Below are 21,984 nucleotides of genomic sequence, written 5' to 3' on the forward strand. Positions count from 1 at the left end.
ACAGCTTCTCTATAATTGGCTTAATAATAGTAAACAACTATATCAACATGATTGAATTAATCCACACAATTAAATAATTAAATATCAGATTACGTATGCATATTTAACTGATAATATCAGTTGGGTCTAGTTTTTCAATAAAAGCAGTTCCTTCTAGTTGGAATTCATGAAATAGGCGATTTCAGTATTCCAGTCCATTAAAAACAACTTTAATATCTAGACTCCATATTCCAGTTAAATACACCATTATAATCCGATTACCCAATTCCATATCAAATCAATCAAACAAATCGAAAATACATATTATAGAGAAGTCTGATTACCTGATAGCGATCAATTCAGAAATCTCAATTCGAGTTGCAATGATTACTCAGAATCAACGCGACGTAAACATAATTCCAAATCGATATCAAAACATTTACCAAAATTACTTCTTTTATTTTTCTCCAATTATTTTCTTATCTATTTTTTTTTGCCATTTTCGGTTTCATTTCATTTTCTTGCTAACAGGGCGCGTATAGATCAATTCTCATACGTAGGATACACATATCCTCTCTTTTAGGCAGTAGCAGCAAGAATTAGGAATAGGATAGTTAGAATTTCCTTACCTTTTCTATTCCTAATGTAGCATCGCTGTATGTAAACTATCTCTGTGCTCAATAAATGCCCAAGGGCTTCAAACCAAAAAAAAAAAATGAGAGAGAAGAACCTTTTAGGGTCTACGGGAATCAAAGGAGATCGGGTCAACGGGAATAAAAGAGATCAAAAGAGTTATAGGGTTATGCCGCGTGGCATGGATGCCACCTCCTTTTGATTTTTTTTTAAATTATATTTACATTTTTCAATGTTGAAAATAAGTTCAAAATCATTAAAAATGTATATCGGGGTGTTACAATATATCTGTGTGGGACCCAAGTATTTTAATCGATTGTATCTGAAGTTTCTCCTTGTATTTTATAGATTTCTCATGTGGAGGGACTTAATTGGTACACAGCGTTTGTAGGGATCTTACTCACCAGAAGGCACAAAGAATCCAGCTTCATAGACTTGTGAGAAATGTTCTGCCCCCTGAGGCGAGTGCGCTCCTCCAACTAGTTTAACAGTTTTTCATTTTTGCTGTCTCGGTCGGTACCATTTTACTAGTTATCCAAAATTGTTAACATATTTGGAAGATAAAGAAACGAAATTATCCATTGTTGTAAATTATTGGATTGATTTGATCATATAATTACATCAGAAAGCAACTGAAAAAAATTCTCTTCATTAAGTTGATGTATCTGCCTCTGACCCACTGTTTTGATCATCAATATACACAGATTTCTAGCAAATGTAATTAACATAACAATTTTTTATCAATAGAGGTCAATATCCACATAAGAATTTTTATTAATATATACACCAGAGACAGAACTTGAAATCGATGTCCATGATCAATTTGGTATTGGAATCTGAACATTAATTGGTGAAATATTATAGTTTAATTAAATGGATATCCTCTTTTAAGTGCTGTTCCCTGTTGTCTATTGCTAAATACTTTGTTAAAATAAAGCTAAACAAATATAAAAATAAAGAGCCTAAATTATCTTTCATTAACCCAAAAAAGAACTGTCCAATGTCATCCCTGCAGGACTTGAAACAACATATTGCCAAAAATCCCTAGCTCTATAACACCAAACAGAATACAAAATCCATCATTAACTGGGTACTCAAACAAAACATTCTAGATTCAAGAAATGGTAAATATTCTCCCGATATGTTTTAAGCAGTCTCAGTAACTGGGTACTCAAACACCACATCCTTCCCGCAAAGCTTGCGGTACACCGAGGAGAATGTCTCCAGCTTGTACTCAGTGTTGTTGCGCTCCTTTGGGTCCAAGAAGATCTACAAAAATTACCAATAAAGTATTAATTTAAATTACTTTACTTCTTGGTTCCGATCCGATCAGAGCCTATCAGTTATGCAGTTTGGCAAAAGTAAAATCAGAAGCACAATCAAGTATAAATAACAAATGCTATATTAGTATAGACTGTAAGCTTATAGTAAATAAAACTGTAAATAACCAGGAGGAAGGAAATAACTATAAGAACAGACCTTGATCAACTTGCTGCCATCGAGACGGTATCTGATGCGCTTCCCGACAATCTCAGCAGGGTAGACAACATCCTCCAACATACCCTCGTGCACTGCAGTCAGAGTACGTGTCCTGGGGCGTATCACAGCTGATCCCTTCTTCGGGGGTTTTACTATCCTTCTTGTTGCAACAACAATAACATCCTGCCAAAATTAAAGCACTAATTTATTCTGACAACAATAATGTAATGTTGTCATAAATGGACAGCTAAGTTCTTTGACGAGAAAAAGGAATGAATACCTACCTTTCCACTGAATTTCTTCTCAAGCTCTCTGACGAGCCTGACATGGATCTTCTTGAAGGCTTTCCTGAGTCTGTACGGGACATGAATTATCACAGCCTTCCTATTTCCAGTCACATCCAACTGACTGTACAATACAATCCAATAATTAAAAATAATGAATTGAATAATCAATTTACAACAATGGATAAAACAAACAAGCATCATCAAGAATGAACATCATACGTACATAGCAGAGTTGATATAGAGATCCTTGAGGTCACTCTTCAGCTCTTGATTGCTGTTCTCCAAGTCAAAGAATGCCTGAGAAACAATGTACAATGTACATGTCAGTTGAATAATGAGTTGATATAGAGATTAAAAAGGGCAGGCAGTAATAGTAACAATTAATTAATTACCTGAGCAACAGAGTCTTCAAACTCAGTTGGCTCAAGGTCTTTGTCCTTGCGGATCTTACTTGATGCTGTGTACATTTTCACTTACCTGATCTGCAAATTCTAAAAAAGAGAACAAAATCAATGAAAAGTAAATTTGTCAAGGCAAGATTTTACTGTAAATAAATCATCCTGAATTTCACGTAGAAGGAAGAAAAACATATATTAACCAATGAAAAGGACTTGAAGAGCAAGAATTTTTAAGAATCTGCTTTTGCATATGAAAATTTCTATTCACAAGGATCTCCACATGAATTTGATAAAACAATAATTTTAAATAAGATTAAATAGTAAATGGCTGGTACTGTTAGTTGAATTCCCAACCAAATTATACACAATACGGTACCAGCAAATCAGGGGAAAGAAAAGGAAAAACGACTGGTACAGGTAGAAATGCAAATCAGGTGGGTACCAAAACATGTACCAGTACTGAACTTGACCAGGTGGGTACCAAAAACTAAACTTATCTCAATGTTAGTCAAGTATAAGGAGCATATCATCATATTCATATAATTTACCATTTATGCCATCGCCTAAGGAAACAATGTTTAAACCAACAAGAATTCATTTGGCGAAACTAAAATAAGGTCGCCTAATTCTTATAATTTACCATTTATGCCATCGCCTAGGTTTTGTTTCTTTAGCAGAAACATCAGTACAATGCCGAGATAGCAGAGAAGAAGAGGAGATTTTTGATCGGAACGAGTACAACGAAGAAATACGAATTGGAAATGGAACAAATCTAACCTTGCAAGGAGTTGCAGTGAGTTGCGGCGCCTCTAGGTTTTTCGAGCGACAGAGAGAGAGAGAGGGAGCAAGCACTGCCTATATATACGCCTCTGGGTTTTTGGAGTGCTTATTATGGGCCCATAATAAGACAACGGGCCATAATTCTATTTGTTAATGGGCTTTCTCCTTTTCTTCGATTTTTTTTTTCCTTTTGTTTTCTCATTTAATAGGAATGCAGACAGATTGAATCCGGATCGGGTAGTAATAAAATAATGTCCACATCCCCAGATATAAATACAAATTAGATATTAAACGGATACAAATATAATCAAATCCCTATTCAAATATTGTAACAAAATCAATATATTAATCGACAAATTATTTTTCTCGTTAGAATCTAAACTCAAGCGGTGCATTAATAATTACAACAACAACAATAATCAAGCCTATAGTCTCAAACAAATGCATTAATAATTAATTATTAATACAGAGGATGCCTACTCCTATGTACATGTAAGTGCATGTAGTTTTCTTCTAAAATGTATATTTTGAATTAAAATGAAATAATTTCTTATCCAATTTAATAAGAAAAAATAGATGAAAGTGGTATTTGCAAGTTTGCAACTCTTTAATTAACGTGGGAGATGTTTGTTCATTTTAATCTATGGTGCACATATTATGGAGGTGCATGTATTTTTCTTCTAAAAAACAAAAGAATCATAGATGAGAAAGGAGAGAGTAGGGAATTATTTGCAATGTCATCTTCACTTGTATGAATCTGTATAGCATTGCTGATATGATAATGTTGTTCCTAGTTTCTGTTTGGAATTATAATTGATTTTGGTTCTATTATGGAATTGCTACTTTTTTTTGTGGGCGCAAAAGGTTTATATGGTACACAATGTATACGGTTATATTCACTCGACCAAAAAACAATATATAAGAGAGATGGCCCATTGGTAGAAAAAAAGGAAGAAAAAACCCCATTAAAATCAACACTGGGTTGTTAATGCCAGTTTCTTAATTTCCTCTGAAAATTTGTTTAATGATCAGAAAAACAAACAAAATGTCCAGATTTTGCAATACAAATACAAATTATGAAATCCAACTAGACATCAGGCTTGTTTTATTTTACTTGTCTAACTTCAACCATCAATATTTTGCGTGTGAAGCAACCATCGTTTCCTCTTGTCAAGCTGTACTTTGTAAAGCAACTAATGCCAGCAACTGATATGCTACAAGAACTTCTCCAGTCCATAAACCAGATTCTGTAAAACCAGGAGTTTGTTAAATTTGTTCATCTACAGAAACCAATCAAACAGTACAAGTTTTTCCAAAATAATTAATTACCTTTAATTGTACCACCTTTCAAATTGCCAGAATTAACCCTGGCATGAGGCACTGTACATTTGTTATGTCATGTCTTAATGTATAAACCTGGAAGTAAATTAACAAAAATTTGGTTATATAGATTGCGGCACTTGATGGTAAACTTTTAGATTAAATAACGAAATGATTTACAACTTACCTCGCCAGGCCCAGAGAAGTGAACTGAGGTACTTAAAGGAAGACCAGGAAACACTAGATTATGTACACGTACACCATCTTTACCTAATACTTGACCTCTTGCCTTTTGAAATACCATTCATCAATTGATTAAGTTATATATACTGGTATATTATGTGTAGCAATTCAGTTACAAATTGATTCAATATGTAAACTTCATACAGGATTAGCTGTGGATATATCTTCTCTATTATACAACTGACCCATATGTGACAGGTTGTTTGCAATATGAATTGCATTTTGTGATGGAAATTCCTGCATATAGACAACAATAATAACATCAATATTTATTTCCACGAGTCTTTGGTTTTAAATTTGATATTTTAGTTGATGGTCTTTTATTCTTTGATCAATATCCCTATTTCTTTTGTAAGTTAATCAGATTTCTTTTTGTAAACTAAAGAATTGTGTTTAAAGGCAATGATAACTATGAAAAAAATAGTAGGATGCGACAGAAATTGAGTTCCCAGGATGATCGATGAATAAGCAAGAACCAACCAGAATGGAAGAGTGCTTCATCAACAGGAACATAGATCAAGAGAAATGTGCACATATAATAGCTTTGACATATTTAACGGCCTTGCTTTGGCACCCTATTTAGCTAATTAACTTTGAAAAGTATATTCCTATTTGAATTTTTAATAGCCACTCAACCAAATTGCTCATTTAGAAGAATTTTTTTATTTATTTTTTTAATTAGAAGTACCATTCAATATATGGCATTAAGATTTCAGGAGCTAATTAAAATGGATCTTAATTTAGAGAAAATTATAAGTGGCCATATAACCGGGTCTCTACTCCCTCATTCCCTGTATTTCAGCTCTGCATCTTGCTTTCTCTACAGCTATTGAGGTATTAATTTCATACCTTTTTTTTATTTTTCATTCTTTTAGCTTTGTTTCTCAACTTTAGTTAGTGTCTTTGGAGATAATAAGCAGTAATGTAGTTTTATGGTTAGACATCGACGCTTCAAATTTGTTCGCGAATTTTACATCACACTGATTTAGGTTATGAGTGACAATGACATGCCCTTGCAAAAGCATATTATTAGTCAAAACGTTAGGTGTCTACCCATTTCACATCATATATATTACTATGCATTAGACCAATGAAAAGGTTAAGTGAAATCCTGAAATGTTCTATTTATCTCTCTGTTATCACTACAAAACAAAGTTGTTATTTAGAGTCTCAAACATTATTCTAAACCCTAACCTCTAAGCATAAATCAATAGGGGTATTGGTCTGATAGTGAAATTAGGACTTGAAATTGCAAAGCAAACTAACACACATTCTTATTCTGAACAGTGGTGAAAGCAGCAAAGGGAAAGAGAAGGGATAATCATATCATGGCTGTATAATCGCTTTGACATATTTTGTTAGTTGTAAATATTAATTATTGTGTTGAAAGGCCTCATCAACAAAACACTTACATTTATATTTTCATGACAAAAAACTATGTTTGGAAGATTTGTCACAAAGAGAGCGCGCTCACACAATGGTTATCCCTCTTCCAAACATAATTGCCCTTGATTAGAGGTGAAAGCATGCTTGAAACCTACACTGTTACGTTTTTGTAATATGTCTATTAACTCAGTAATTTCGACTGTACATAATTTATATGTCTATTAATTCAGTCTCCCATGTCTTTTAGTCAGATATTGAATAGATATGGATAGTGTAGACATGGGATGAGCTACTCTTAACTAAAAGACACACATCAATAAACCATTTGATGTAAACACCAATTAAAATTTTTACCACCTGAAAAGTGCCAGTGACTTGGTATTCACAAGATTTCACACAGGTTCCCATGAACATAATGCAAGCAGGCTGAATAACAGGTTTCTATCAGCAAATGATAACCATAATTAATTGCTAATTTGTATTTCATAATAGTGGCATCATGTGATTTACTTGGAAAACCACAAAATTGACAATACAATCCTAAAAAAAGTATCAAAAAAAAAAAAAAATCAAAGACCCAAACAACTAGAAAAAAAAAAAACATTTGCTAAGTACTGAAGCCGGGCATCTCCAACTCGCGGGTGGTTGAGCATTGACCAATCTCTTGTGTCTGAGGCTGGGACTCATCCTTTCCTCGTGTAGGACTCTCCATGGATTTTAGTGCTGTCTGAAGCACGGCAGCAACTTGTCTCATATCTGGTCTCCTCTCCCCTTCCATGAGCAAGCATGTTCTCGCTAGCTAGCTCCACCACTTGTGTAATAAGTCCCATGTTCTCTCTATCCCCAATGATGTGATCATCCAATATTGCCTCAGCACTGTTCTCCTTCATAGCCAACAAAAATTCTGTTGCAAGGCTTCTGATTTCCATCCCTTCCATGTAAAAGGCCTTCTTTCTGGTGAGAAGCTCTACGAGAACCACACCAAAGCTATACACGTCACTTTTTACGGTGAGCAGGCCAGTCTGCATGTACTCTGGGTCTAAGTAACCCCGGGTACCTTGCACATGGGTCGCAAATTCTTCATCATCCCCTGTTGGTGCCAAAACTGAAGCACCAAAATCAGACACCTTGGCCACAAAATTCTCATCCGAAGTTTTCACATCACGGTGAACAATGGAAGGGGATGCCCATGAGTGCAAATAAGCTAATGCTTCTACGGCCTCGTGAGCAATCCTTAAGCGAGTGTTTAACAAAATGACCACAGCATTCTCCCCATGGAGGAGGTCAAATAGAGTTCCTTTTGAAATGAACTCATAAACTAAGACATGGATTTCCAATTCAAGACAACAACCCAGAATTCTAACAATATTTATATGATTAATTTGGGAAAGGATCAGAATTTCTTTACCAAATTCTTTGTTTTGCCTCTCGTTTATTGTCTTGCATTTTTTTATTGCTACCTCTTTGTTATTAATGGTACCTCTGTATACTGTACCATTTCCTCCTTCTCCTACCACATTCTTTGAGTTGAAGTGGTCGGTAGCATCTTTCAGTTCTTGTTCCTTGAATATTCTAAATGAAAATCCCTGCTCAGATTTCATTTCTTCAAGCAACAAATGACCTCCATATTGTCGAAAATATTTCTCCTTGAGTGTAGTGATTTGTCTTCCTTGATAGACCCAATACACCAATGAGCTTGAAAGTAATATGATAACAATAAAAATACTAAAACCTGCAAATTAAATGAATTAATATTAGTTCAACTAATCAATTAATCACTTCTTTTTAATATAAACTAAATTGATCATTTTTTACTTTTTGAGAGTAAATGCCCGTAGGCTGTAATATAACTAAGAAAAAACATCGTTTGACATACATCTATGCAGCCCTTTCCTAATACAACCGAGAAAGTACCTAGCTGGTACATATGTACAAACAACAGATACATATGTTAAATATGTACAAACATGAAAACTAATGAACTGCATATGCCATTTTAAAATACATATGTTTTTCTTTTCAGCCAACTAAATTGATCAATTACTTAAAAGTTATTTTTTTTAGGGTTACCAGCTCACAAACATTTTGTATTAAAAAAGGTTAAAATGGTATTCCAGTATTGCCCCTATTTACACATACCAGTATAGTTCTTGGATTTTGCCCCTATTTACTCGTACCAGTATTTTGGTATATTTCCTATTTACAAGAAAATATACCAGACAATTACCTACTATATAAAAAAAAAGAGATAAGTAACTCATAATGAAATAGCAATTTTCAAGAAAATTACCTATAACGAGCTTGCCCCATAATTGAATTTTCGGCCCATTCTTGTAACAACCTTCAGGGATTGTACTATTTCCATGTGTGCCTGGGGGACATGCACATTTGAATGATCCCTGAGTGTTTTTACAAATCCCATAGCAATTTGTTGAATTAATCAGGCACTCATTTATATCTAGTAAGAAAGAAAAATAGGAGAAAATTACAAATTAGCTAGGGACAACATATTTTTTCTTTCAACTGAAAGAAGATCGAGCAAATTAAATATCTTTTTCTAACAATGTGCATATATAACCTTGACCAGTGGCGTGGTTAACACATGTGCTATCAGTGCTAACACATGCATAACTTGTGCTATTCTTTTTTGCTCTTTTGCAGGTCTTGTCACCTACAACCCAATCAAGGACAGTAGACATCCTTCTGAAAGGTGCCAGGTCTTGTGAGATATGTGGTGATAAATTTGAAGCTTTTTGTATCCATTAACACTGCATATGCACAAGGACTGAAGCTTGACGTATGGGAATTGTTAAAACTATGATCAAACCCAACAAAATATTTCTTCATTCCAAATGGAATGGCAGTCTGGCAGCAACCGATACCACAGCTCCTGCTCACTCAAGGTCACAGATGTACACCCCGTTCCGTAATAGCCAGATTCCACGACATATGCAGATGTCTCACTTCCTACTACCATAAACCTGTTTTGGGTATTTGATAACCAAAACGTCGAATCGGTAAAATTAAGTTTATAAGTACTGCTGTTAATTATTTTTTTGGTTGAGATATTGTAACACAGAAAAGAAACGTCGGCCCGAATCCGAGCTTGGCCTTCGGACATTATAGGAGACCGCTAAATTAGGCCCAGTTTTATTTTCTGGGCCTTAATTTGTTTTTGTTAAAATATGACAAATTAGAACGCAATTGGAAGGTATCAGTTATTTAGTTATGTCAGCAAGTGCCAAAATTAATTTGCATTAAGTGTGTAAAAAAAGGTAAATAACTAATATCAAACAATGTCGGTGGTTAGTGTCATTTGTGTTAAATGTGAACAATATATGGACAAAAGTGAAATAAATCAATGGATGAAAATAGAAGCGGTTAATACTAGCAAGCAACGTGGCAATATGTTAATGGTGGTTGAGCTCAGAATGAAAATACTTCAAATGTTAATCAACAGACCTAAAAATGTATACAAGATTAATTATACTTAACTTCTTAAATTTTTTAAAAAATTAGCATTACACGAATTTTGATTCTCATATATTGAAAGAAAGAAAGAAAGAAAAAGTTAATAGTAAATATTCAGTTTTAACAAAAACATGCATCTTAATTGAAGGTGCAAGCTAGGGATGCCTATTATGACCATTAAATTAATTTACAAAAAAAAAAGAAAGGGTTTGTCTTGTCATATAAGCACGTATTGAGTTTGACAAAGAGTTTTTGACCTTAAATCTGCTATTAAATAAGATTAATTAAGGTCCACGCATATAATAAGAAAAATATCTATCATATATAGTATGTGTATCAAAAAGTCAAATCCAATTTAAAATTCAGTAATATAAATTACAAATTAGCTTCAAAACGAGAACAAGAAAGAAAAAAAAAATGACATTCATAATTAAGCTCAATGTTTTTATGAAGTCAAAATAAAGTCAAATATTATTTTCCAAAGTTTCCTCTTTTTATTAATAGAAAATAATATATAATAATTATATATATGCAATGCCAAGAGAATTTTAGAAAATAATTAAACCGGACACATATATGTAAATTTACACATAAAACTTATGTAGGTTAATTTAGACATATAAAACAAACAACAGATTTGGGATGTTGACATTGGCAGCTAGCGTGTTCTCTAATGAATTTATTTGAGAGAACAAATTTGGTACAAAATTGTGGTTAAATTAAGTGAAAAAAGTCAAATGCTATCTTGGTACTTGATTTCCTTTATGGCAAAACTGTTGGCGTTTTCCAGTGAAGTGCTATCTAAGGCATATATTAATACGAGGAGGGTTCAAGTGCCTTCATTTTTTGTGTTTCTGTCATGTCTTCATTTTTAAAATTTTTAATAACTCAAAATTTAAATCTTTAAATTCAAAATAAAACTATTGGATATGAACTACTTCATTTTATCTATGCATGTGTAAAAAATTATGGCATTTTAACTTTGTTTTGGTTGTCATCTTAAGCTTGTAAAAATGTATACTAATGTGGATAATTTACACACATTGATTTTTCAACTTATTGATTCATATAAAAAAAAAATCAAAATGTGATAATTTTTTATAGGCACATAGAGAAAATAACATAGATCACATCTAATGGTTTTATTTTGACGTTTAAATTTTAAACTTTGAGTTATTTAAGTTTTTAAAAATGGAGGCATGATAGAGGCACAAAAAATGGAGGCATTTGAACCCTCCTCTATTAATATATATAACCTAAAATAGTCAAAACATTTTTTGTTCATGATAAATTTTAACAACATATATTATAAGCCAGTCTTGAAATTATCCTTACTTCAAGCAATGTTTTTAAATTAAACAATACAAATATATATGTCAACTGAAAAAAATATGTCAACTGGTAAGGTTCTTTGAGATAACAAAATAAAATAGTTTCTGATTGTCAACTGAATTTAATTTCTGTTGGATTAATTTCAAATTACTTTTGTAGCAACGTGCGTGTCTGTTACTGTTCGTACATTAACTTCAAATAATAATTTGGAATAAAACATGAGTAGGGTTAAAATGTCCCATTGTTTTTTGCCCCAACTATGCCCCATCTCTATATCTTCGTTTACAAAGTTCAAATAGTCGATCCAAACCGTTCATCTTGTTCTACATATTAAAATGTGCTTAGAGACTAAATTTTATATTTTTTGAAATTTTTTTTACTATTTTTTTAGATAGGTACAAAATCACTACATTTGGACTATCCAAAAACAGTGATTTTGTACCTATCTAAAAAAATTCCAAAACATATAAAATTTGGTCTCTAACCACATTTTAATATGTAGAACAAGATGAACGGTTCGGATCGACTATTTGAACTTTGTAAACGAAAATATAGAGATGAGACATGGTTGGAACAAAAAACAATGGGGCATTTTAACCCTACTCATAAAACATATATCTCATTTAATGCATGAAAATATTGGTCGTGCAACATATATAGGAATTATTATTTTCCAAGAGAAAACTTGGGAATTGTTGAGCTATCAATATTTAATAGATACATAATATATATACAAAGTAGACAGTTTTTGCGAGAGAAAAAAATACATTTATGACTGTACTCTTTCGCAAAAAATACCGTCGCGAATAGAAAAAACACGTTTATGACAATACTTCCTTGCGAAAAGTTACTTTTACTCTCGCGAAAAGTCACGTTTTGCATGATTCTGACCCAAAACAATCAAGTTTTCAAATTTGATATATGATGTCTCAATTCAAATCCGTTCGATTCACATATGGCAACCTATATATAGAGAGAGAGATTGCCTAATATGCTTTCGGTAGCATTTCGGTCCAAGTGTTATTAAGTCAAATTTTAAAAAATTGCATTTGAAACTTCGAACTAAGTAGTTCAATAAATTAGTTATATATGAACATGTTGAATAGCAAATTTTTATTATTTTTCAATTTTTTTACTATTTTTTTATATGATTTATGAAAGATGGTGAAAATTTTTAATAACATAAAATTGTCAATATCTTAGGTCATTTTTTGTTATCTTTCAAAATCATAAAAAATAATAAAACAAATCTAAAACTAGTAAAAATTGGTGTTCTACAAGTTCAATATATAACAAATTGACTGAGGTACTTAATTTGAAGTTTCAAATGCAATTTTTTAAAATTTAACTTGGTAGCACTTCGACCGAAGTAGTACCGAAAACATATTAGTAATCTCTCTCTATTTATAATAAGACCTGGTCAAAAGAAATGTACAAAGTTAAAATTGACGACTCTAATTTTGTTTCTTAATTTGGATCATAACTCGGTGAAATTATCATGTCATGAGTCACATGAACCAAAGTAATTAATTTTCATGCACCAACCACACCACACGGATCTAATTATTTTCTGATGGTTTGTTATTTGAATTGCTGCTTTTGTTGACTTGACATGATATTTTAGAGTTATTAATATATATTAATGACATTTATTAATTTGTTTGTTTTCAGAGTTCTAGAGGGGTGTGCTGTCAAGGAATATACATTGAACCAGACCAATCATTTGGTCATGGTCGTAGAATATATATGCTTTAATATCGACCGACACTAAAGCCATATATGGTTTTGGCATTATATTTTTGACCTTTTTGGTTTAAAATTTCCAATTTCCACGCTCTAAGGAGACCGGAGAGTCGGAGACAATTATTAAATAAATATCTCTTTCATATATGTTGCTAATTTCCTATGTTCAATATTTGTGCTAATATCCGACAAAACAACATTCTGCATGGTTTAATTTCTATGTGGATTAGGAATTCGGATTGTGTACAGAATGTTTATAACCGAATATAAAAATATTTTTAAATTCAAAATACAATACAAAAATATTGATAACTGAAGCTCATATTGACTCCACCATGTTATTTAATATTCAATTAAATGCTGTTAATTATGATCACCGATAATTTTGAGTCATTTGATCAACAGTAAAACTTGCACTAAATTAATTTCATCATGTTTCATCTGTTAGTTATATATAACCATTATAATTTTGTAGTAATTTAGCCTTATATATTGGTAGTGTATCAATATTTATGTAATTTGAATAAAATGTCGTTAATTCTGATCAATGGTAATTTTGAGTCATTTGATCAACAGTAAAACTTGCATCAAATTTCATCATGTTTCGCATGTTAGTTATCACCACTACCAATATATAAGAATTAACGATCAGAGCATTTCCATCCCTGAAATTTAATGGATTTCTAATTTCACGTGGCGATTTTTATTATAATTTCAGAAATGTACCTCAATTTCTTATTTAGAAACTATTGAGTAAAGATTCTTATTATCAATTTCGAGTTATTTGATAAATGCGGCACATTAAACTTTTATTGAATTTTATAACTTTTCTTATGTATAATATGAATTTTAATTTTGGAGTTACATAATTATAAATTATCTTGTAGTGTTGTCAACAATTTCAAGTTAATTCATGTCTATGGATCATCACCCCTGAAAAAAAAAGGTTTTTTTTAATCATTCTTTTGAAAGAAATTAATTAACAAGATCATAAATGAACAAATAAAATGCATATACAATATTTTTCCCAAAATATATAACCAAGCAAAAATGGTAGACATCATTTATATTGTAAGCCAAAAAAAAAAAACCAAGTAATTAAAAACAAACTTGTCTTAGATCACCCGGACTAGATTACAAGAATATATATATATATATTATATACGACCCAGTAATTAAGTAATTAATCCAACAATTGCAATAATCCTTCTCTTATATCAATAATCAAATTTGATTTTTCATCTCCATCGATTGCGGCGGTTTTTTGCGGCTTCTCTATTTTGTTAACCATCTCCAATAATTCATCGTCAGTCTCTTCTTCCTTAGTAGAACTGGTACCAGTGAGCATTAACGCACGCTCAGCTTGTAACTCCCAATTTGTAGATTTAATGACCGCAAGCATCAACAACACACACGTGCCTTGCGCCGAGAGCAACCCGAGCCAGAGTCCCTTGAAATCCATTCTGTAGCAGAATGCGAGACCAAGCGCTACGGGCATTCCAACCACATAGAAAGAACCAAGGTTTACATTCGCTCCGGTTTTCGGTCTAGCACTCCCTCGCAAGACACCGCAGCCAGTTGTCTGGGGACAGTTTCCCAACTCACACATTCCCAAAATTGGAAGCACCGCTGCCGTGAGTTTAAGGATATCGGCATCAGTGGTGAACATTCTTGCCCATGAATATCGCACCGATGTGGCAAAACCAAATGCAATGGAGCCAAGTATAAAGCTTAGTATGATGCCAACAGTTGATGCTCTCTTGGCATAGCTAGGACGGTTCGCACCTAGTTCATTGCCAACACGGGTGGAGACACCAAAACTAAGAGATGATGGAAATATGTAGATGAGAGATGTGGTTTGGATGAGTATTCCCATTGAAGCAACAGTCGCTTGTGGGTTCGATAACAGGCCACAAAGTATGATCATTATCTCATACCACCACCATTCGAGACAAACACTTACGGCACTAGGAATGGATAAAGCAAGAAGAGAACCCCATCCATTGAGACATTCTTTAGTAATGTTAAACCCACCAGTTTGTTTGTGCACCCCTGAGAAGTATGTGTATGTCAGGAGAAATATAACAAGGTTAAGATTGGCCCAGACAGATGCCAATGCCACACCCTTTATACCCAGGTCAAGAACTGACACTAGAAGATAGTTTATTGGGTAATGAAGAAATATTGCAAGCATAGCACAAAAAGTCAATGGAAAATTTATGGATTGAGTCCTGAGATATATACGCAATGGATGGATGAAAGATTGGAGAAGGAGGTCAGGAAGGGAGTATATGAGAAACACATGAGCAGCAGATGCAAGATTCTCTTCCTGACCACAGAGAATCAGGATTGGTTTCATGTAGGTCCAGAGTAATGAAATTGGAATGGAAACACATAAAAGGAGAAGCACGGTGCGTTGAAGAGTGAGACCGAGGAGGCTGTGGCGGTGTGCTCCAAACGCCTGACCACATATCGGTTCCATACCCATGGCTAGACCACTGAGAACAGAATATCCTGTTATGTTTGCAAAGCCAATAGCAAGGGACCCACCTGCCAGGGCAAGGCCACCTAGTTGTCCCAGAAAGAGCATGGAGATCATGGAACGGAGATATAAGATTAGACCGGTTATGATCATTGGTACAGATAAGCCGAGAATAGACCTTGCCTCTTCTAGATACTGATAGATCAGGGTATCAGTTTCTTCTCTTTGTAGTATCAATGGGGCTGTTTCTGGTGTGGTAATGATAATGATTTGCTCATTGCAATTGGTAGTCATGGCTGTACTTAAGAAGGGGGTTTTAATTAAGGAACTAATAATTTCTACCAAATAGAACAATATATGATGTATGGATATAGTATATATATATATAGATTACAAAAGAGCAGTCAGGTTCAGGTTGTGATAATGATTTTGCATGTTTTGCATGTGCTAAGTTTTGTGGTGGGTAAAGGAGAGGGAACTGAGGAATGTTTTGGATAACAGTTGATATGACACCGCATGGAGGTTGAAGAAGACACAAAACGGTTTCCTCGTATATATAGACTAAAACAGAGTAGAGAATTATAAAACAATTTTTTTTAAAATATGAATCATAAATTGATAATTGCATTATATTGTATCGTGTCTCCAAATCATATATAATACCGTCAACAAACAGCAGCGGAGCGAGGGCGTGTACAAATATAAGATAGACATATAATTTCAGAATTTTATAATAAGTCAAGTATACTCTTATAATTTTTATTTTTCAAAGTATTGTTTGAGAGGTTTATTTACAAAATATTTTCTGGTGTTATTTACACAAAGTATTGTTTTTAAAACAGACGATAATTAATGTTTTAAATTGACACACGAAATATCTGAATCAATTGACGATCTGAATTTTTTTTTCTCTAGTCTGAGGCTGTCTGATCAGAGCGTCGTAAAACTGTCAGAATCCCCAAAATAATAAATTCATACACTGCAAAACACATGAATTTTTTAACTTAGAGGTCAAGGTTTAAATAAATTAAACCTGATATGTCATATCATTTCCTCTTAGTCAGGCAGAGCCAAGTGAGGCCAGTGAACACACTGTTTTTTTTTCTCTCCTTTCCGCTTGACTTCGCTGTTCTGTTTCCACTGAACACCTCCCCCCTCTCTCAATCGATGAATCTGCCTCTCTACTTCACTAGTAACTACCCTTTCTTTTCTCTCTGTCGTTCCGTCACAAATGAATAGGAATTAAAAGGAGGGGTTTAGGCTGTGATTCCGACAAGGCTAATATATACCCGTCGCAAATGAACATCAATATTTTGTTCTGTTTACTGGCTGATGATGCATGCCTCACTGGTACCAGTGCTTTAATGCATACCCCTAGGTACCAGTCAGTACTGGTTCCTACTGTTGGCTTTCTTTATCAACTCTCTCTACCTCTGTGTAAAACACTGTAGTTTTTTTGGCTCTGTTTAGATTGTGATTGATTAATTTTTCGAATTATATATATACATTTGCAAATTGCAATCCTAACTTGTCAAATAAAACATTTTAATTAGCACCTCTTCTAAATTAAAAGTACCAATTCCCAACTGCCCCCTTACTTGTTTGTGAAGAAAGATTATGATGTGTATTTAATAAATTATTTAGATAAACCAAAAATAATGTTATGGAAAAAAAAAATACCCACCATTGAATACAAATATGTTTATTAATTGAAGATTATTAACTGTCGGCAACACGTAAAATCAAGATGCAAAGAACATGATATACTATACAGATTGGATTGGTATAACATTGAAACTGTATTCTTACGCAACCTTGCAAGTTTCGGCGGAGGCCGCTTTTACATTTTCGTTAAAAAAAAAAAAAGACAAATGGTGTTTGTTTTCTCATCTATTAAAGACCCATTAAAATTGATTTTAAAGATGATCAAGAGGATTTTTGCAGCCAAGGGTTCGTCTGTTTCTTTGGAGAGTGGTTCATGACGGCCTTCCTCTAGCGGCAACTCTCGACAGAAGGATTAATACAGGGTCTCCATACTGCTCAGTGTGCTCTCAAGGGGTGGAAGACCCAAACCACCTCCTATTTATGTGTGATTTTGCGAGAAGATGTTGGCTGCTTGGGCCAATCCCGATCAGAACGGATAGGCTGACAGGATCCGTTAAGGAAAATTTGGAATATCTAGCCTCGGCAACACCTGAAGAGGATTGGAGCTCAATTGGGAATGTTATCTGGGCTATATGGAGGGTGAGAAATGCTAGGACGTACCAAGGAATCGCCCCGACTCATGAACAGTTCTTGGGGTTCTTAACTGGTATTCAGGAGGAAACCCGATTGGCGCAAGCAATGGACAAAGGTCGGAAGATGAGAGAGGAAAATTCCAATTTAAGAGATGCTCAACAGGAGGTGACTACGGATTCCAGTTGTTATGTCGACGGCTCTTGGGGAGGGGGATGGATGGGAGGGATGGGTTATGTAATTATCAAAGGAGGTACTCTGCTACAGTATGGTGCGGCTCCAACAAACGCTAGCAGTCCGTTGCAAGCTGAAGCTGGAGCACTGAAGGAAGCAGTGAAGCAGGTAGTATCTTTGGGATTGCATAGCTGCACCTTCTTCTCAGACAGCTTAACTCTGGTACAGGCAGTCTCTCAATACCAGCCCCCAATTGACGTGGACTGGAAAGCTTACGGAGAGATCCATCAGATGTGGTTAGCAGCTAAAAGGAATAGGGAGTGGGTATTTTGCCACATTAATAGGGACCAGAATGTAATAGCGGATAAATTGGCAAAGTTAGGAAGAATAGAAGGGGATAGGATAGTGGGGCACAGATACCCTATTTACTGATGTAAAACTGGATGGATGTAACTGCCTACGGGCGTGAAACAAGCAAAAAAAAATAAAAATAAAAGATGATCAAGTGGCAAATAAACTTTTTATTAAAAACGCAGCTAATAATTAATAATTTTATTTTTGATGTGTACGTATACGGAGGTACAACGACATATCATATGTTAAACAATTTTTGTACGTATCTTCACCTGTAGGCTTTTAGGGGGCATTGACAGATTCACTGGATCAGAAGCTAATTAAGAAGCTAACAAAGAAGAATTTTTTCTTTTTTTTCTCGTGCAATAAAATAATCTCATGCATCATCCATTGATTGGTTAAAACAAGTTTCCCATTTGCAAACAATAATCCATATGACGATCCTAAAATATAAAATCTCTCAAAACTGTCGGCAAAGATGCAGTCAATTTTTTTTTTTCATTACAAATTATAAAAAGAACTTTCAATTCAACTAGGGGTGAAAATGGAGCGGATAATGCTAATATTATATTCTTATCCGTCTTTTAATGAGCGGATATGGAAACATATACGTATAGTAAATGAATATCAAAATTTAAAATTAAATCCGCTTTAAACGGATACGGATACGGAACGAATATTAATCTACGAATACGGATACGAAACGAATAATTATTGGATAATTGAGTTATACACTTTAAGATACAAATAAAAATATGATAAATAAAAAGTTATAATTAACTCAAATCAATTTAACAGAGGTTAAAAGCATATTACAGTTATGGACTAAAGTTTTGAATAGAAAAGAATGGAAAGTGAAAAAATTGAAGTAAAAAGGAAAAAAAAATAGCGCTATTATAGCATCATCATTAGCGAACAATAAATTAAATTAGAAACCGGATTGTATTATAATTCATCCAACAACCAAGACTAAAATGAATATGGGATAATTATATAACAACTTCTATCCAGAGCATTAAAGTCAAAGCCGGTTGGGAGCACTTTTGAATCCAGATACATCTGGATATCCGCTCCGTTTACATCTTCATGAAACTGTCCGTATCTGTATCTATCATTATTTCACTGTATGCAAAAAATATATGTATCTGTTTAATCTGAATTCAGATAATCTCTGAATACGAATCGAATACAGAGCGGATTATCTGTATCCGTTTACACCGCTAAATTCAACCCATCATGCTATTTGCGTCTTCTATGAGAATTAGTAAATTTTTGGTCTTTTAGATAATTTTGAAATGTTCAAGACATAGACCTTGACGTATGTACAATAATTTTGAAATGGCATTTAGTGTGTAAAAATCATTTTGAGGTATGTACATTAATAATGGATTCATTTGCACGAAGAACATAATTATGAAAATTGAAGGGATTGTAAGAGAAGAAAATAGGAAAAAGAAACTTCAATAGTAAATTTAGGGATCATGAGAACCTATACTGATTAAATTTCAGTTTCTTAATTATGACACGTCACATCTAATATTGATTGACTTCTCTTTCTTTTTTATGTTAATTGAAAGAGTCATGTATATAATCTTGCTTTTATATTCTCATTATAAAATGTTTGTTATGTCTAAGGAGTTACGTATTTTTTTTTAATTGATACGATTAATTGTATTATTTTGCGAAAAATCTTACTTAGTTAATTGTGTTGTTTTTCATTATACATAATTTTAACGTTTCAACAAATATTAATTTATTTTTAAATTTCCTGCATGCAAACTTTTTGGTAGAAATTGTCTCCTAAAATTTATATTTTTCTCTCGTAATTTTTTTTTCTGGACAATTGAAAATTATCCCAAGTTTTTCAATTCATCATATTGTACTGAACTGTTATGTCACATTACCATCAATGTGCTTGATCTACATTTCGAAGTCAATGAGTATAAAAATCGATAGAATCTATACCGATTTTTATATTCATAAAAATTAAGTTGTACTCTTTCTATTTCTCTACTCTCTTTTTTTTTTTATATATATATTTTTCACAGATAAAAAATTTCTCCTTACACGGATCTTCATGTGACTTTTCCATAGATTTGAAAAATGCTGACATTATAAATAAGAGATAGCAAGCTACAATAGTATCTCTGTGTATTCCCAACCGTTAATTGATATCAGACTTAACTAATTAGTGAATCTTTAGATTCAAAGAATATTCCAATATGGTATCCGTATCTCCATCTATGATCAGCGAATGTCATCTGTCATGTTATTAAAAATGATAAATATATCAATATTCCATAATAGTCGTAAATCAATCATTAAATATACTCATATTCATATACAAACATATGTCAAACTTTTCTTAATAATTTTAAATTCATTATCAAATAACGGTTTTCAAGTAAGTTCTTAAGCCTAGCTATCTTGAAAATGGAAAAAATGGAACTCTTAATTATGTCTATAGCCGTACTCTTGGACCAAAGAAGAAAATGGAGACGGATACAATAAAGTAATGCAAAAAGATTCAGAACAATTAATTAACCAATTTTTTTCATTGGTCAGTTTGTTACAAAAGTTATAATCAATATATATAGAGAGAGAGATGGGCTATGGTGCATTGCAATGCATGGAGGGGTTTGTGCATTGGACCATAAATCTAAAATTCAAAATCCAAATGACCGATCCAAACCGTTCATCTTGTTCTCCATATTAATATGTGCTTGGAGACCAAATTTTACATTTTTCTGAGTTTTTTTACTATTTATTAAGTATTTTACAAAATTGTTGATCCAACGGTGGCTACTGATTTTACTGTTTTGTTAAGTCACCGTTGGATCAACAATTTTGTAAAATACTTAATAAATAGTAAAAAAAATTCAGAAAAATGTAAAATTTGGTCTCCAAGCACATATTAATATGGAGAACAAGATGAACGGTTTGGATCGGTCATTTGGATTTTGAATTTTAGATTTATGGTCCAATGCACAAACCCCTCCATGCATTGCAATGCACCATAGCCCATCTCTCTCTCTCTATATATATATATAGAGAGAGAGAGACTAATATGCATTCGGTAGCATATGGACCGATATGTATACGGTCCAAATTTGAAATTTCAAAATCCAAAAAGTCGATCTGAATCTTTCATTTTGTTCTCCATATTAATATGTGCTTGGAGACCAAATTTTACATTTTTTTTGAATTTTTTTATTATTTATTAAGCCACTTTGAAAAATTATTGATCCAACGGTGACTTAACAAAACAGTAAAATCAGCAGCCACCGTTAAATCTTTAAACAAAAAAATTTCGGTTGAATCAAAAAGCAAACAAACCGAGTTGAGATGACTTCATTCACAACTACTTTTTAGCAAAAAAAATATAACTAGTGCATGTTAAAAACATACAATGCACAGCTATTTTTTACGATTATATGTTGAAAGTTTTTAATTTATTAAAGACACTTAAATTATATATTGGATACCAAACATTTTTTAAAACTAATAAAAATATATATACAAAATTGATTTTTAAACATATTTGATATTAATTCAGATTATATGATTCTTATATCGGTACTGAAATTGCAAATACAAATTTTTAAATGAAGTGCGCAATAATTGATGCTCTACGAAGCTCAAAAATCAAAACTTGAAGTGCGTCTCTGGACCAAAATGTGATCGAGCA

General features: G+C 33.0%; 2 protein-coding genes, 1 long non-coding RNA gene and 1 pseudogene across 3 annotated transcripts; 1 reads left to right on the forward strand and 3 right to left on the reverse strand.

The window, feature by feature from the left end:
• Positions 1-1,566: 1,566 nt before the first annotated feature.
• On the reverse strand, positions 1,567-3,578 carry LOC144549658 (small ribosomal subunit protein eS7). Its single transcript, XM_078298431.1, has 6 exons — positions 3,554-3,578; positions 2,771-2,869; positions 2,602-2,675; positions 2,376-2,499; positions 2,092-2,274; positions 1,567-1,881 (listed from the first exon to the last, which is right to left on the reverse strand). The coding sequence occupies exons 2-6, from the start codon at positions 2,843-2,845 to the stop codon at positions 1,759-1,761; spliced, it is 579 nt and encodes a 192-aa protein (XP_078154557.1). The 5' UTR covers positions 2,846-2,869; positions 3,554-3,578; the 3' UTR covers positions 1,567-1,758.
• A 978-nt stretch (positions 3,579-4,556) lies between these two features.
• LOC144549624 (uncharacterized) lies at positions 4,557-5,407 on the reverse strand. Its single transcript, XR_013509735.1, has 4 exons — positions 5,264-5,407; positions 5,064-5,165; positions 4,886-4,972; positions 4,557-4,803 (listed from the first exon to the last, which is right to left on the reverse strand). It is a non-coding gene; the product is annotated as an uncharacterized LOC144549624 (long non-coding RNA).
• Positions 5,408-14,153: 8,746 nt separating this feature from the next.
• Positions 14,154-16,047, reverse strand: LOC144549545 (protein DETOXIFICATION 49 pseudogene; annotated as a pseudogene).
• Positions 15,826-18,374, forward strand: LOC144549360 (uncharacterized). The gene is made up of 2 exons (XM_078298065.1): positions 15,826-15,831; positions 17,478-18,374. The coding sequence occupies exons 1-2, from the start codon at positions 15,826-15,828 to the stop codon at positions 18,372-18,374; spliced, it is 903 nt and encodes a 300-aa protein (XP_078154191.1).
• The last annotated feature ends 3,610 nt before the right edge of the window (positions 18,375-21,984 follow it).

This window comes from Carex rostrata, chromosome 35 (assembly GCF_964058835.1).
Source record: "Carex rostrata chromosome 35, lpCarRost1.2, whole genome shotgun sequence".
NCBI lineage: Eukaryota > Viridiplantae > Streptophyta > Magnoliopsida > Poales > Cyperaceae > Carex > Carex rostrata.